The sequence below is a fragment of the Sinocyclocheilus anshuiensis genome, unplaced genomic scaffold, assembly GCF_001515605.1.
Source record: "Sinocyclocheilus anshuiensis isolate Anshui unplaced genomic scaffold, SAMN03320099.WGS_v1.1 scaffold1425, whole genome shotgun sequence".
Taxonomy (NCBI): Eukaryota; Metazoa; Chordata; class Actinopteri; order Cypriniformes; family Cyprinidae; genus Sinocyclocheilus; species Sinocyclocheilus anshuiensis.
Window position 1 is genome coordinate 386,363 of NW_015551044.1, and position 17,443 is coordinate 403,805.

At 36.0% G+C, this 17,443-nt stretch overlaps 1 protein-coding gene across 1 annotated transcript in view; it reads left to right on the forward strand.

Annotated features, from left to right (window-relative positions):
• LOC107661562 (rap guanine nucleotide exchange factor 1-like) overlaps positions 1-17,443 on the forward strand; it is a 43,724-nt gene that overhangs the window by 21,421 nt on the left and 4,860 nt on the right. Inside the window, 20 exon segments of the mRNA XM_016451199.1 lie at positions 14-192; positions 326-482; positions 563-651; positions 728-880; positions 3,004-3,066; positions 4,735-4,855; positions 5,493-5,679; positions 5,761-6,237; positions 6,885-7,023; positions 7,394-7,601; positions 10,797-10,943; positions 11,534-11,620; positions 11,699-11,784; positions 11,879-11,975; positions 13,114-13,189; positions 13,361-13,445; positions 13,529-13,621; positions 14,584-14,769; positions 14,852-14,936; positions 16,761-16,855. Coding sequence (XP_016306685.1) covers positions 14-192; positions 326-482; positions 563-651; positions 728-880; positions 3,004-3,066; positions 4,735-4,855; positions 5,493-5,679; positions 5,761-6,237; positions 6,885-7,023; positions 7,394-7,601; positions 10,797-10,943; positions 11,534-11,620; positions 11,699-11,784; positions 11,879-11,975; positions 13,114-13,189; positions 13,361-13,445; positions 13,529-13,621; positions 14,584-14,769; positions 14,852-14,936; positions 16,761-16,855 — 2,810 coding nt within the window.

The following is a 17,443-nucleotide window of genomic DNA, read 5'->3' on the forward strand; positions in this document are numbered from 1 at the left end:
TGTCTTTCAACAGAAGGTGAGTCGGTTGGAGGAACAGGAGAAGGAGGTGGTGAGTGCTCTACGTTACTTTAAGACGATTGTGGACAAGATGAACGTCGATACGAAGGTTTTGCAGATGCTTCCTGGTTCGGCTAGTAAAGTATTGGAGGCCATATTGCCTGTGATGCATGTAGAGGCTCGGATACAGCACAGGTGAGTGTACCAGCATTATCAAATCAATAATAACATGGTATTTCGATATGTACCATGGTAATACCATGGTTTTCTTTGCATGCAGCCCTCACTCCATTTTTCTTAAATTTAAAATCCATCTCCCTAACCGTAGCTCGGCAGTGTCCTCCTGTCATAACCGCGTCTATCAGAGTTTGGCGAATCTCATTCGCTGGTCCGACCAGGTGATGCTGGAGGGCATCGACCTCGACGACAAGGAAACTGTGGCAACCGTCACCACGGTGATCAAAGCTGTGCTGGATGGTGTGAAGGTGAGGGGATGAGAAGTGCATGTGACAAGGTTAAAACAACACAGGCATATTTATAACCCGAGGGTGTGTGTTTGTAACAGGAGCTGGTGAAACTCACTATAGAGAAACAGGAGCAACCGTCCCCGACGTCCCCCAGCAAACCAGTGCCTCCTGTGGCCAAAACGGACAGGTACAGTCGTAAATGCCGATATGAATTTACCCATTTTGCATAGTGACAGTTAATAATGTTTGTCTCTCTATCTCAGTGTGTGTGAAAATCCTCTAACCGAGCGAGAGAAAGCGATCCTGAGTAAGACCACGCCCATTGTCACGCCCACTGACAGCTTGACTGACATGTCAGAGGAAGAGGTTGCTCCGCCCAAACCTCCTCTACCTGGAGTAAAACTGGCAGAGCACAGGTGAGGGGCACGGCTTTAGAAATATGAAAGTATTGTTGTTTGTGGGTTCAGAAAACTAAAAAAGAAATGATAGTTTCACAAAACATTTTTTTTTTAAAGTAGATACTACTTTTGGGTTCATTTAGCTCACTTGAAATCAAAAGATTGAGCTTGTCGCATTGTGGGATTGCTTTCTAGTAAATGTAGTAGCTCATTGAAGAATCCCATGCATACAGAAAGTATGTAATAATGATATGTAAGCCCAGAATACATATTGAATTTTAGTTCAGTATGCCATTCCAAACAGGCCTTCATATTGGTTGTGTCCCAAATTATTTAACACCTCACTGTTTCCTTTACAGCTGACAGATTAAGGTAAACTTGTGTAGTGTGTAGGATGCATTGATGGGGTGAACATCAAGTGTACTTTAGTGTGCGCTAGTTAGTGTGTGCTGTACTGTATACTCAGGAAGTATTTTAGCATGTACTAGGCAGTTGCAGTATGTAGTATCTTTAGTGATGGTAATTTCCCACAGATGAGTCATGTTCATTCTTAAACCTGCTTTTTTCCACAAGCATCTAAATATATTTGAATGAGAACACATCCGACACACACAGACACACATGTAACAGCATCCTCTCTCGGTGACGCTTGGCTTCCGAAGCAGAAGTTTGTTTTTCCGTTTACTTTTTGTCTGTGATTAGAGACACGTAGTAGTAAAATCGCATCATACACACTTTCTGCAAAGGTCACATATGGATGGTTGTGAGTAGGGATATGCCGGTATCAAATTTTCATGTTGCGATTAATTGCTAATGCTTTTATCACTGTATACGGTATTATCGCGGTATTGAAATTTAGTTTTAAAAAAAAGTGCTGTCATAATACAGTATAACAGGTTTAATAACTTTATTTTCTTATAACAAGAATAACTGAACATTTAAATGCAATAAAGCAATACAGAAAAATGTATAAAGTTAAAAGTTTTACACAGATTAAAGTGCAAAAGAACTATAAAGACCAATAGGTATCCGAATACCAGCACAAGTCTAGTTGTGAGTTGATTTTTACCATCTGATGAGAAGAGGTGTGTGTGGAGGGTGTATGAAATCAAGGTAGCTATTTATGTAAGTCAGAGTACATAGCATATTTAATTCGACATCATTGAAAACTCAAAATCTCACACGTCTGCAGGTCACATTTAATTCTCATAATTTGTGTGGTTTTGCAATAGAAATTTGTGTAAATGTACATTTTCTATTAATGATGCACCAATAAATCGACTGATATTTAGGGATTTTTTTTTTTTTTTCAGATTCAAATTTTCAATATCATATATAAAATATTTTATTTTTATATGAAAATTCGGTTAATATTATGACAAATGTTAATTTAATTAAAAAATTTAATGTATTTAAAATTTTAAATTGAATCTTATTTTGCATAGTTAAATCTAATTATTTATATAATTTATCATTTTTAAATATGAATAATTATTAATAATTATAGCCATGTCAAGTTATTTTATCTGAAGTAGAACAGCCTACTTTACAATAATAATATTGTGCACAGTCAGAAAATAAGTAATTTAACCCATTTTATTGGCAATATGTTTATTCAACGCTGTTTATTTTCACAATGTCTTTCTCAGTTTGTGAATTTTTGTTTTGTTCTCATTTTAGTAGAAAACCCAATATTAAATAAGTGATTTAGTGGAATACTGTAAATATCTGTAAAAATGTCAAACCTATTATCTGTGTGTCTCTAATATTTTAATATATAACGGTGTTATATTGTCCATCAGCCACCTGCACTCAGTTTTGCATCATTTTGCATCAGTATCAGCCATTATTAAACTCAGCGTGAGATATTGAATGAACTGTACTTCCATCCCTTACAGCCTCATTTCCATTTGCGTAAAATTAAATATAGCATCAACTCTAATGTCTGTTTAGTTTGTTATATACAATGTGATTCTTTCAACCACTGTATCTGTATTTCTCGCAATCTTCTTTGTGTCTTTCAATCACACATCATCTTTGTCTTTTCTGCATTTTCATCCATTTTTGTGCATTATTTTTCTGGAATCGTTTGTTCATCCTCTTTCTCTGTACTCTGTGATCGTTTGGTTGTCCTGGGCCAGGAACAGGATGCAGTTGTGCTCCGATCCTGTTGCCGGGCAGCGGAGGGCCACAGCGATGGATACGTACGTTAGCCAATGGTGTTCTCTGTGTGCATTTTGACACAACACAGTTACACCCCTCGGCCTCCCTGATTGGACGGCGGCACTTAGCTGCATGTGGTTGTGTGGCAGTGTGCGTCCAATTGGATTGCACGTTGCAGAGTGACGGCCAATCATTGGAAAGCCTGATTGCAGTGAATTTGCATGGCTGACCAATGAGGACTAGTCTGTAAATCCTCAAAGAATGTGAATGGAATTTCTATAATAATTTGTAGGATCCTAATGGGCATATTTTATAACATGCAAGTGAATGTAGAAGTGTAAAAAGTTGTAAATAAAACCGAAATTATAATTTTTTTCACTGAAAATACTATTTCAGTGTTTTTACTTTTCTAAATTTCTTGTTTAATTCAACATGTTTTTTGTGAAATTTACCAGCAATGTCTGAGTGAAATATTTTTTTTGTATCATTGATACTATTCTAGTTTTATTAATATTTGAATCAGTTTTTTTATTTTAATAGTTTCATTTTATGTTAATTTTACAAAAAAAAAATGTAATTTTGTTGCGTTTCTGTCATTTTTAGTATATATCGTTTTTTATATGTATGTTTTTATAGATTTTATTAATTTATTTCAATTTTAGTTTTAGTTATTTTAGTACATGAAGATAATTAAATAAAGATGAGAAATTTTACCTTGGCAACTGGCTGAAATATTTTTTTTATTTTTATTTATTTTATTTCAGTTAACATTTTCATGAAAACAATTATTGTTTTAGTTTCAGTTTTAGTTTTAGTCCCAATAGGAATATCATCATTCTCAATAGGATACATTTCTCCTTTAGTACATCAAAAGATTATTTTCAGGATTTTTCAAATACAAAAAAATACTTCCCCCAAAAATGAAAATGTTATCATTTATTCACCCTCAAACCTGTATGAGTTGAGCACAAAAAATATATTTTTAAAGAATGTTGGTAACCAAACAGTTTACGGTAGCCATTGACTTCCGTAGTAGGGGGAATAAAATACTATGGAAGTCAATGGCTACCATCAGCTGTTTGGTTACCGACATTTTTCAAAATATCTTCTTTTGTGCTCAACAAAGAAAGAAACTCATACAGGTTTAGAACAACTTGAGGGTAAATGATGACAGATTTAAATTTTTGTGTGAACTATCCCTTAAAATGTCTAGTAGTCTGACAATATTCTTGAACTCCTGTTAAAATTTCTGTTTATTCAGTTGTATTTAATTAAACCCTTAGAAGATTCTAATTGATTCCCATTTGGATCCTTTACATATTTTGTCAAATTATTCCAAAAATTCCAAATGGAATCCTGTATGCATTCCGTCAGGATTGTTGACTAGCGCTGCATCCCACTCTAATCCCTCCCACTGGGTGTTCTATGATTAGTTTATTCGAATGTTGCCGTGGTTACCCGCTAGAGCTTCATTGAAGTGTAAAGAATTGTCAGGGAAACCCAAGATCTGAACTCACCACCCACCACACATTCCAACGCTGTGCTACTTTTATGTGTGTGTTAGCGTTTGTGTGTGTGTCCAATTAAATTCCAGGCTAGACCCTCACTAACTGTGTGTGGACTGTCTGTGCTCGTTTCGTTTGACCTTGTTACATTGTTTCTTTCATACTTGTGAGCTCATTTGCATATTTCTGCATACTGTGCCATAGCCCGCCCGCTCTGCCTCCCAAGAAGCGACAGTCGGCCCCCTCCCCCACACGTGTTGCCGTGGTAGCGCCGATGAGTCGAGTCCCATGTGGTCTCAACCTGCCTCCTGGAGCTCTTAGACAGGTACAGCACCTGAGAATGACCCTTGACCTTTGCACCGTGCCTAATCCTGATTATTGATTATTTTTTAACCACAACAAGAAGTGTAGTGCTGATTTCTTAACTTGAAAGTGAAGTGTGTAATATTGAATGGTGTTTTGATCGGTGTTCTGATCATTAACTAAGGCTACATCCACACAAAGCCCGAGCTTTCCCTATCCGATCTTTTTTTTTTTCCTCGTCTCAAGAAATATCTGCGTACACAGGAAACCATGAAACACCCAAAGCTAAAAAAAATATATTTTTTTAATTTTTACTTTTAATTTATTTAATTTTAGATTTTTTATTTTCATTTACATTAATTCTATTTTACCATTTGCACTATTGATATTTAGTTTGATTTGCACTGCTTTAGTAATACAAATGTACAGTTTTTGTCATGCCAATAAAGCTAAAAACAAAGAGAGAGCATAAAACTTCATAAAGACATGCAAAATTCAAAACCGCGTATAATAATAAAATCGTATTCAAAACTTCATTCAAAATCACATATAATAGTTTTGCATGTCGTTGCAGTGTGCATTCAGAGAATTATTTTAAAACAATGGATGTGTCAAAACCTAGAGCGACGATGTTTTTGTCACATGATCTGTGTTTAAAGCAGCAGGAGTTTGACGTGGATCTCCTCCAGAGGCGTTTCTCCGGTGGGAGCCAGTCATACGGCGGGGATTCTCCTCGTCTTTCTCCCTGTAACAGTATGGGAAAACTCAGCAAGTCCGACGAGCAGCTCTCGTCACTGGAGCGAGACAGCGGCCAGTGCTCTCGCAACACTAGCTGTGAAACACTAGGTATGCAAACTCTATTACGAATAAAAGTTGAAGGTTTTTGAACACTTACCAGGATATGATCCTCTCTTTCTTTTTCTTTAGAGGGATACGATCCCGATTACGACTTCCTGCATCAGGATCTATCCGAATCCGAGCCTTTACCGTTTCCGACGGGCACTGGCAGCAGTCTGAGCCCTCTCCCAGAATGCCACGGGGAGTCTCAGTCGTTAAGCCCCGCCCAGGCCCCCGCCCACCCGCGTTTCAGCGCTCCCGTCACCAATCAGGCTTCCCTGGAGTACTGGACCCCGCCCCTCACACCTGGGCCGACCAATAGCGTGCTTCCCCCCGCCCTCCCGCAGAAGAAGCGGCGGTCGGTGCCGATCATATCGGCGTACCCTCTTTACGAGCGCCTCCCATCGCACTACGAGAACCTGTCAGAAGAGGAGCAGCTGCCGCCGCCGTTCCCGCTGCTGATGCCGGCCTCGCTGCTGCTGCAGGTCAACAGAGGAGACGACGATTTCTCATGCTGTACCGACACCGACAGCCCGCCGCCGCTGCCAGAGAAGAAGGGCAAGCAGAGTAAGAGAACAATTTTACATATATATATATTTTTTTAGTGGGTCTCTTGAAATACCATCCAGAAACATGTCTGGGTCATATTTTGTAAAACGAATCAATAAGAAATTATATTGTGTATAAGAAAATAAAGCCTATTTTTAGGGCCATTTAAAGGGATAGTTCACCCAAAAATGACAATTTTATGTTTATCTGCTTACCCCCAGGGATTTTTTTATTATATAATAAATAAAAATAAATTTTTGTTTTTTTAATTTTAAAATTTTTGCTTTATTTGCACTGACTTAGAAATAAAATGTACACTTTTTGTCATGCCAATAAAGCACATAAAACTGAAAAAATACCATTAAATAAATATTATATTTTGCATAAGAAAAATTAAGCCCATTTCAAGATTTTATGCATTGCCAGATCATTTTAATATTTTTAAATTAATTAGTCAGTTCTCAGTACCAAAACACTCTTTCTCATGTAATTACTGTAATGCAAGATGTTATTTCAGTTTAAGTTGATATGATTTTTCACTGTTATCTACAACAGGATCTGCATTTTCATAGGTCTAAATAAAAGAATACAGTAGTTTTTTTATTGTGAAATAGAAATCAAGAAAATGGCTCTATTTCATGTGTGTAACTCTTTTCTCTCTGTAGTCCTCCAGTACATGCAGTTTGTGGAGGATTACTCTGAACCGCAGCCGTCCGTCTTCTATCAGACGCCTCAGAACGAGAGTATTTACGAGCAGCGGAGAAACAAGCGCTTTCAGGAGGTTTACGGCTTCAACGATTCCTATTATTACATACTTTTTTTAAATTTTAATATATAAAAAATTGTAGTCAATAGTTTTCTTCTCTTCTGGTGCTCTTTTCTTCTCTTCTGTTAATTTCTTTTTTAAAGGCAACATGGAAATCCAAATTGACCCGATTTACTTTCTTACTAAATAAATTAAAGTTATTACATCCGTGAAAGATATAAATAATATTATTTAAACATAAAATACAAAGTAAATGTAAATACATAATTACATGATATATTGATAATGGTGTATATTCAAAAAAGAATGTAAAAGCATTACATTTCATGTTGCCTTTAAATCATTTTCTACTTTTTGATATAACTCACTTTTTTTTTTAACCTCATTTCATTTTTTTTGTTCTTTTCTCTGTCTCTCTTCTTCCTGTCCCATGTTTCTCTCTCTTGCGCTCTAGGCCTCCTACACTTCTTCTCCTCCTTCATCCTCCTCCTCTTCCTCTTTTTCAATTCTCCCTCCTCCTGCTGGGCTTGCAGAGGAGGCGGAGCCTGCTCTTGGTCTCAGCCTATCAGTGTCTAACTCCTTCCTCAGTGGCCACGCCTCTTTGACCACACCTGTGGTGAGTGTCAGCAGTCAGGAATGTAACATGCATGTGAACAATTACAAAAGATTTTATCTTCTCTCTTCAGATATTTAAAAAAAATTATAATAATCAGTCCAATTTTTTAAATGTAATCCAAATTTTAACATTTTTAACAATTAATTAAAGTGTCATTCTTGAGCAGAATACATTTCTGTGCTATTAAATTCATTCTTATAAAGAATCACAAGTAATTTACATGTAATTTCATGTTTTATGAACTATGTGTATTATGTGTAATGTAGGTTTGCTTATATATCATCTGTTTTCAGTGTGTTCTGGTCATTTTGTGTGTGGTTTGGACTCTTCATATGGTTTTGTCATTATTTTTCACACGTCTCTCTGGGGTGTTTATTAAACCACTGTTCAGATGTGACTTATGGAGTTTGTGAGTCCACTTTGCCCTTTTGGGTTTTTTTTTTTTTTTTTTTGCCGGGAGCTGAATTAAAGTTTAAGTCTAAAAGCTTATCTAGTCTTCATTTATCTGTTTATCTGGGTTTAAGGTTTAAGTCCAGAGCTTATCAAAATGCTGTTTAATCTTCATGTAGCATTAAACCTAAGTTTTGGGTCTGTGCTCATGGATGCCCCGCATATATGATCAGACGCCTCAGAACGAGAGTATTTACGAGCAGCGGAGAAACAAGCGCTTTCAGGAGGTTTACGGCTTCAACGATTCCTACAGCAGCTCGGACTCTGTCCACGAACCCATCCCTCCGCCAGCGCTGCCTCCCAAACAGAGACAGCTGGTGAGTTCTGAGCATGAGTGTGAGTGCCTGAGGGCGCGGAGCATGCAGCAGGTCAGAGGCTAAGCTCCTGAAGGTCAGAGGTCAAACTGAGCTTCTTTAGATTAGGCAACACGTGACTGTTTTGGTGGCCATGTCAGGGTCACTGTAAAGTCAACTGGAAAATACGGATTAACTATGTGTTTTTTTTGCTTTTTGTGAAATAGATACAGATTAGATTGGGTTCCAAAGCCAGAACTCACATGCTGTGGGAAATTTGTGCCACAGCAGCATCTTTCTCTTATTTTCACATTGCCTCTTCATTTCTTTGCTGCTGCAAATTTATAAAAATCTATAAAAATAATTACATACATAAATTATATATATACACACTGTGTGTATATATATATATATATATATATATATATATATATATACCTTTCCTAAAAGAATGTTATATAAAAATGAAAGTCATATAATACGTTTTTTTTTGGACCGATTAAAGTTTAAGTCTAAAAGCTTATCTAGTCTTCATTTATCTGTTTATCTGGGTTTAAGGTTTAAGTCCAGAGCTTATCAAAATGCTGTTTAATCTTCATGTAGCATTAAACCTAAGTTTTGGGTCTGTGCTCATGGATGCCCCGCATATATGTTATTGTACTGACTAACTCTGGCCTCCAGTTGCATTTGATTTCACCAGTAACTTCCAGTGCTGCATTTGACACAATTTTTTTAGTTGTTTGTTTTTTGAAGATTTTGCTCATTGCATCAGAGGTGGTTTATGTAGTCAAAATTTAGATTTTTGGCATCAATTTGGGTTGTGTGCACGAGGTGAATTATTTAACAGTGTCTTGTTATCTCTAGAGTTTTTTTTATTTTTTTATTAGACTTGAGATCATTCAGAATGTGTCATTGTTTATATGAGAGATTTGATCAGAGATTTTCAGCAGTGCGTCTAAGCTCATCAGCTCAGAGTCTATTTATGCTGTATGAAGCTGTGATATTTTGTCTAGAATTTCAGATTCTACTGTTGATAGTATCACCTAGAAAAAAACACTAGGCATGACATGTAATGTTTCCAGGATTTAATAATTTTTCTGTCATCACTGAAAACAAATAAATAAATGCATAAATATAGTTTTATATAAAATGTATTTATTATTTATTATATAAACTTTTTATAGTTTTTATAAAAAGTATTTATTATATTTATTTTTGGTCTATGGCTTACTTGGCTTTTTAAAAACTGCTACACTGAAAATGGACTTCAGAGAGTCTTTTATTATTACTAGTGTTGTTATTGTTAGCTACAACTATAAAATAAATTGTTTTTGTTAATTGAAATAAATCTAAAATCAAATCAAATTTAAATGAAACTAATTTTATTTCAGTTAGTTGCCAAGGCAGTATTTTTTTTAATTTTCATTAAAGTGCTTACATTTAAAATAAATATAATTATTAAAGGCAGAGTAAGTGATTTTTCAAAAACACTTTAGAAAACTGATTCGGGCCGAATCGCAAAACAAACTTGTAGCCAATCAGCAATAAGGGGCGTGTCTACTCGTGATGTGGTTACATAATTATATTTATAAATAATTATAACTATTTAAAAAATGAATAAAAATTACAAAAGCACATAAAATAACTAAAACTTAAAATGAAAACTGAAAATATAAAAATAAAGGCTAACTCAAACACTATAATAGTATATAATAAACACTGGTTATTACTGATGGTTATCACGAGGTGCTATTTGGAGTTCTTTTCCCTGGTGATGAGTTTTAGGGACTAGATTGTCATGATAACAGAATCTGGGAATTGTCCCGGAATGTTCTGTGCTCTTGACCCCTGACCTTAGAGGTCAGAGCAGAAGCAATATGATGTTTATGTGAGCGTGTGTGTGTTTGCCTAAGGAAAGAGTTCAACATGTTGGTGAGTAAGTGACCTCTATCTGTGTGTGTGTGTGTGTATATGTGTGTGTAAGATTGTGAGAAACCATATGGAAGTTTTTTCTCTTTCTATCTCTTTTCCTCGCTCCCTCCTCTGAGTCTCTGTGGAATGCTTACATGCTGGAATGTACCAGACAGAATAGAATGGGGGATGCTCATCCCGATCTCTCTGGGAAACATGTTGGACCATGTTTGCTGTGTGTGTGTGTAATGGGATGATCTGGAATGTTGTTGGTGATCCGGGCGAGTCCCTGCAGGTGCTGTAATCCCTCTGAGCAACATCCGGAAGTTCAGCCAGGATTTGACTTGTCCAGTGTTGTGTTGTGTCGTCTGTTGGAGGTTTTCTCTTTATAGTTATAACTCACTGTCCTAGTATTTTACGCAAAATGGAGCATATTTCCCTCTCCGTTCTCCGATCTTTTTCCTCCTTTTCAGATTTCTTCCATATACTTCCTCTGATTCCATCTTTCCTCTCCCATTTCTTCTGTCTCGACCGATCACAGAGTTCCGATCTGGTTGGTTTGACCAATGCCGGCAGAGCTCTAGATGGTGGGGGTGTCTCTAACGGGTCCTTGACCAGCTCTCTGGACTCTCTGGCCGTCTGTCTTCCTTCCGAGTCTTCTCTTTCTGATTCACTTCTTACCTCTGCGGTAAACACACCCTCAAAAACTCACACACATGTTCAGCAGTTATATAAATATGGACTTATTGAATTTTAAATGAATCAAACCATAATCACTACATAACTTTATGTATTGCATTTCTAGAATTAAAAATAAAGCATGAATGACTTTTTCCCACGAAAGACGTCTTCAAAAGGAGTTGCAGTTGTCTGAAAAGCATAGCTACCTTAGACACACATGCATAATTGCCTTTAACTTTATCTCTAATTTTCCTGAAAATGCAATGTGGACTGTCAGATTATGTGCAGGTCCTTGTGAATGTGAATTTACATTGTGCAAAATAATGTCAACGAGCGCCATCTAGTGCTCAATAGACACTGCATGTAATTTCTGTGTCATATAATTTGTTTTCAGAATAAAGTCTTGAGTTTTCTGAATGAATAAAAGAGACATCTGTAATTTGATGGTAATTAAAATGGTATTTTGCACAGAATGCAACACAGAATTCACATTCTTCCTGTATGTCATGAGAAACGTTCACATGGTGTGTTTGATGGTGGATATTTGCTGGCTGTCTGACCGATCTGTGGCGGTTGTCCCTGTTGTTTTTGCTCTAGAGTGAAAGTGTGGATGAAGGCGGTGAGGGAGAGTATGTGAACCTGTACTCCTCCACACAGGCTAATGGAGAAAACACACACCGCACTGTAAGTATGCGTGTCATTGCGTTAAGCTGTGTGTGCATGTGTTTGGAGTGCAATTATACATTTGTCTGAATTCTTCAGGACCCCTCATCATGTGACGATGTGCTTCAGGACCACACCCCTCACATACCCACCTCCAATAGCAAGGAAGCCTTGTCTAAGGACAGGTATGAACTCCAGTCTTTGTACGTGTGTGTTTGCTGTCATATGGACAGGTTAGAGATATGTAAATACTTGTGATATGTTTTCTCTCGCTCACAGGCCGAAGAAACCCAGTCATGGTCAGATCGATGATGTTGATGAACTGTCCCTCATTGATCATAATGAGATTATGAGCCGCATCACATTCAAAGCAGAGGTAATAATACTGTTTAAACAGCTCAATCTTTATTAAACGGCTCAAACCAAAAGCCAGGATGAACACTGTCATGATAAACCTGGGAATATTAGCATTGATTTGATTGGTTATTTGTATTTATTTATTCATACTTTTGTTTATGCAATTTTGCATGAATTTATTTGTGCATTTATTTGTCTACTTTTGCCTGGATTTATGCATTTATTTATTTAAACATTTATTTATGCATTTGTGCATGGATTAATTTATCCATTTATGCATGCATTTATGCAGTTGTTTATGCATTTATTTATCCATTCATGCATGGATTTATTTGTGTATTTATGCATTTGTAATGGATTTTATTACTTTATTTTTTTTATTCATTTATCCATGTATGCATCATGTAAATATGGATATTTTTAAATATGTTATACCGTGCATGTATTTCAATATGTTCATATTTTAACATTTCCACTTCGGGAAAAGTTTTGAAAATTCTTAAAATCTTAAAAGTCATAGAAATGTAACAAAAAAAAATTTTATGCAAAGATATAAACAATTTCATCACGTAGAAATTGGTCTTATGCGAGGGCATACCACAAACAATTGATAATTCATGGAGATTCATTGGTTAAACAAAAATTGTTTAGAACTGAATTAGTACTTACTTTACAGATGACAAAACTCTAGAGGCACAAATAGTATGTAAATTGACAATCAAATTAGCATAATTATGTATGTGATGTACAGTCAGCCAATCATAACTGCAAAATAAAATCACTGTAGGATTAATTCCACATGTCATGTTCATTATTCTGCTTATTACATGGCTTATCAGATAAATCAATAGATTGAAAAAAAATATTAATTTGAGTTAAAAATATGCTGTGTTATTGGTAAAGAAAGAGGAATCACAGAGGAATTAAGCTAACAGAGTTCTGTTGGAAATCTGTTGCATGTGTGTATTTGATGTATTGTGTTTTTTGACAAGGTCAGAGCTTTTGTCTGTTTCCTCCAGTGTTTAGAGAGTAATTCTGTAGTGGTTGATGCAAGTCTAAAACACACACACACACACACACAGACGTCAGCTGGTGCAGTGCTGTGATGGGCAGCCGGACTTCAGTTGCCTGCAGTAATATTTCTCTCTCTCTGATAGAATGATGATGGTCCTGATGTGAGAGCCGGCTCTGGTGATATACTGTTAGTTCACGCTACAGAAACAGACCGCAAAGGTAATTCACATGCTTTCTTCATATGAAGCTCGATCAGTCAGTATGTTTTCTGTTATAATTTGCATTAGAGTGTCTGTAGGCTGATTGATTCCTGCAGTGTTTGTGTGATGGAGGTTTGCTGTATATCTTGAGTGCATGCATAGTAATCATATTTGTCTGTTTGTGTTGTAGATTTGGTGTTGTACTGCGAGGCTTTCCTCACCACCTACAGAACCTTCATAACGCCTGAAGACCTCATTAAAAAACTACACTACAGATATCCTTTCTACTGTGTGGTTTATTTTTATCTGTTAGTAGCAGTCAGTTTGCATGGTGTGTTTTTTCTTGACTGCGCTGCACATATACTCGGTTCTGTCACAGTCCAGACACCTTTAGGAAGCGTGTCAGTAAAAACACGTTCTTTGTGCTGGTGAGAGTCGTGGATGAACTCTGGTGAGTCAATGCATGTTGTTGTTGTTTTTAATGTAGCTACTACTAACAAAAGGTAGCTAACTTAAGTTGAAGCTGGAAAATAAGTTAAAGAAGAAAATGTTTTCAGTTTATTTTTGCAGTAAACGCAGTATTTTATCTGCCAGAAACACAATTAAGGACTTAAACATGAATAGCAACATGTCATAAACATGTACAAGTTCATGGTGATTGTTTTTTTTTTTTAAACGAATTAATCATTTATTCATAATCATTTAAAAATATATTCATATATTCAGCAAGATCACATTAAATTGATCAAAATTGACTGATGATAATAAGTTCATTCAAGAAATTTATTCAATGTACTAGATCAAATGATTGGATCAAATGATAAATTGATTAATTTAAATAATGTTCCTATTTGTTTTGGTTTGTTTGTGTGTGTATATATATATAATTAGGACTTTCAGTTTGAATAGCTATATTTTATGTAACATATTTAACAATTTGATGAATGTTTTTGAAAGTCTCTTCTGCTCACCAAGGCTGCATTTATTTATCAAAAATACAAAATAATATTACTAAATTTTAAATAATTGTTTTCTATTTAAATATATTCTTATTTCTGTGATGCAAAGCTGAATTTTGAGCAGCATTACTCCAGTCTTCAGTGTGACATGATGCTTCAGAAATCATTCTAATATGTTGATTTGCTGCTCAAGAAACATTTATTATTATTATCATGTTGAAACAGTTGTGCTGCAAAATATTTTTGTGGAAACTGTGAATAAAAAAGTTCAAAAGAACATTTACTTGAAGTAGAAATCTTTTGTAACATTATAAATGTCTTTTCTCTCACTTTTGATCAATTTAATGTGTCCTCGCTGAATAAAAATATGAATAATTAAATCTTACTGACCCCAATCGTTTGAACAGCAGTGTATGTGTGATTGATTGACCTCTTGGTGTTGTCTGTGTGTCAGTCTGGTGGAGTTGACCGAGGACATCCTGCGGCAGTTGATGGATCTGGTCTTCCGGCTGGTCTGTAATGGAGAGCTGAGTCTGGCGAGGGTCCTGCGAAAGAACGTCCTCGATAAAGTGGAACAGAAGAGGCTCCTGCGACACATGCACATGCTGAAACCTCTCGCCGCGCGGGGCGTCTCTGCCAGGTAAAGGTCAAAGTTCAGGGGTCATCGGGGCAGGTCTCATCTGTGCGGGTTTGTCTGTGTTTAATCGGTTCTTTCTCCACAGGCCTGGCACGCTGCATGATTTCCGCAGTCATGAGATCGCCGATCAGCTGACATTGCTGGATGCAGAACTGTTTTACAAGATTGAGGTAACACACACACACACAGACACTGTTGTAGCCATTTAAGAAAGTATTTTAATTTTATATTATTTATGTTTAAATATTATTTGTTTGTGTTTTGTTTAGTTCAATTTGCTAATTAAGAAAATTGTAAGCCAAGAATAAGCGTTTCATGGAATGAAGTGCGTTCAAAAACAAAGCCCGCTACCATGCTTCCGCAGCCAAACAAAGGCCGAAACAGACACTGTTTTACTTGATATAGTAATGGAAAAAAAGATTTTTGAGATTTGTGAGTGTAAAAAGTAATACCTGCTGTTCTCACTGTCATCTCTCACTGTCATCTCTGTCTTCAGATTCCTGAGGTGCTGCTTTGGGCGAAGGAACAGAATGAAGAGAAAAGTCCAAATCTGACCCAGTTTACAGAGAACTTTAACATAAAGAAAGAAAAAAAAAACATTAATATGGCCCTTTGAAGTTTTATTATTTATTTGTACTTTTTTCCCCCAGAAATTCTGTGTTGGCTGTTGTAATGTTTCTGGATTTAAAATTTAATGAAACTGTATTATCAAAATGGTGGTATTCAAATTAATGCGTCAAACATTAAATTAATTCATATTTTTAAAATGTAATCAAATTTAAATTTAACAATTCCTTTTATTTTTGTCAGATAAGTGATGCAAAACAGAGGTTTGTTATTATTATTGTTATACAATTATACAATATTCCTTAAAAAATATTAATATTATTACTATGAAAAGTATGTTCTACTGCGATATATTTGTCACAATTTCTTCAAGTTAAGCTTAAAGGGGTCATATGATGCGATTTCAAGTTTTCCTTTCTCTTTGGAGTGTTACAAGCTCTTGGTGCATAAAGAAGATCTGTAAAGTTGCAAAGACTAAAGTCTCAAATCCAAAGAGATATTCTTTATAAAAGTTAAGAGTCAGCCACACCTACCTAAAATGGCTTGTTCTAACACGCCCCGGTGGAGTTGACCGAGGACATCCTGCGGCAGTTGATGGATCTGGTCTTCCGGCTGGTCTGTAATGGAGAGCTGAGTCTGGCGAGGGTCCTGCGAAAGAACGTCCTCGATAAAGTGGAACAGAAGAGGCTCCTGCGACACATGCACATGCTGAAACCTCTCGCCGCGCGGGGCGTCTCTGCCAGGTAAAGGTCAAAGTTCAGGGGTCATCGGGGCAGGTCTCATCTGTGCGGGTTTGTCTGTGTTTAATCGGTTCTTTCTCCACAGGCCTGGCACGCTGCATGATTTCCGCAGTCATGAGATCGCCGATCAGCTGACATTGCTGGATGCAGAACTGTTTTACAAGATTGAGGTAACACACACACACACAGACACTGTTGTAGCCATTTAAGAAAGTATTTTTATTTTATATTATTTATGTTTAAATATTATTTGTTTGTGTTTTGTTTAGTTCAATTTGCTAATTAAGAAAATTGTAAACGTTATAAGGGCGTGGTAAATTGGACGGCAGTACGCCGGAAGAAGGGAAGTGGGTCAGACATAATTTTTTGACCACTTCGTACGTTTTTGTTTGTAGAATCACTTTTTTCGAACGAGTTTCGTTTGGTATAATTTGTATCTTAATTTTAATATGTTTTTTGTTGGTCAATTATTTACCAGAATAAATGGGGCCAAGAATAAGCGTTTCATGGAATGAAGTGCGTTCAAAAACAAAGCCCGCTACCATGCTTCCGCAGCCAAACAAAGGCCGAAACAGACACTGTTTTACTTGATATAGTAATGGAAAAAAAGATTTTTGAGATTTGTGAGTGTAAAAAGTAATACCTGCTGTTCTCACTGTCATCTCTCACTGTCATCTCTGTCTTCAGATTCCTGAGGTGCTGCTTTGGGCGAAGGAACAGAATGAAGAGAAAAGTCCAAATCTGACCCAGTTTACAGAGCACTTTAACAACATGAGCTACTGGTACATATTTACTGATACCTGCTATTCCTTCAAAATGACGCATGCTTTCTATATATGCATATTGCACACAAAAATATCTTAAAACAGCATGCTTGTGTGTGATTGGCTAGATTTACGCTCAATTTGCCAGCAAACACAAGTTGTGTGCAAGTACCCAGGCTGATATAAGGATTACTTCTGAGGAAGAACTGGGGTCGGGAATTGTGTAAATGAATTTTGAAGTTACAATTTTTGTTGTAATTTCTCTTAAACATAATATAGACGTAATAGTATTTTTTTCCCAAATTCGATTTTTCCTGCTTTAATTTTTCTGGATTCCATTTGAATAGTTAAATAATATTAATCAAAAAGCATTATTAAGTAATTGAAATCATGAGACTTATACAATTTAAAAGCAATTTATTCAAGTTTTAAATTTTTTATTAAAAATTACATTTTTTGAGCCCTATAAAAAATCTTTTATTTTTCCCAAATTTTGTCTTTTCCGTTGAATTCTTTTTTGATTAATTTATAATGGGTTAATGGTTTAATTAAATGTTAATAATAAAAAAACATGTCTAATCAGTTGAATTCATAAAACAATTTAAT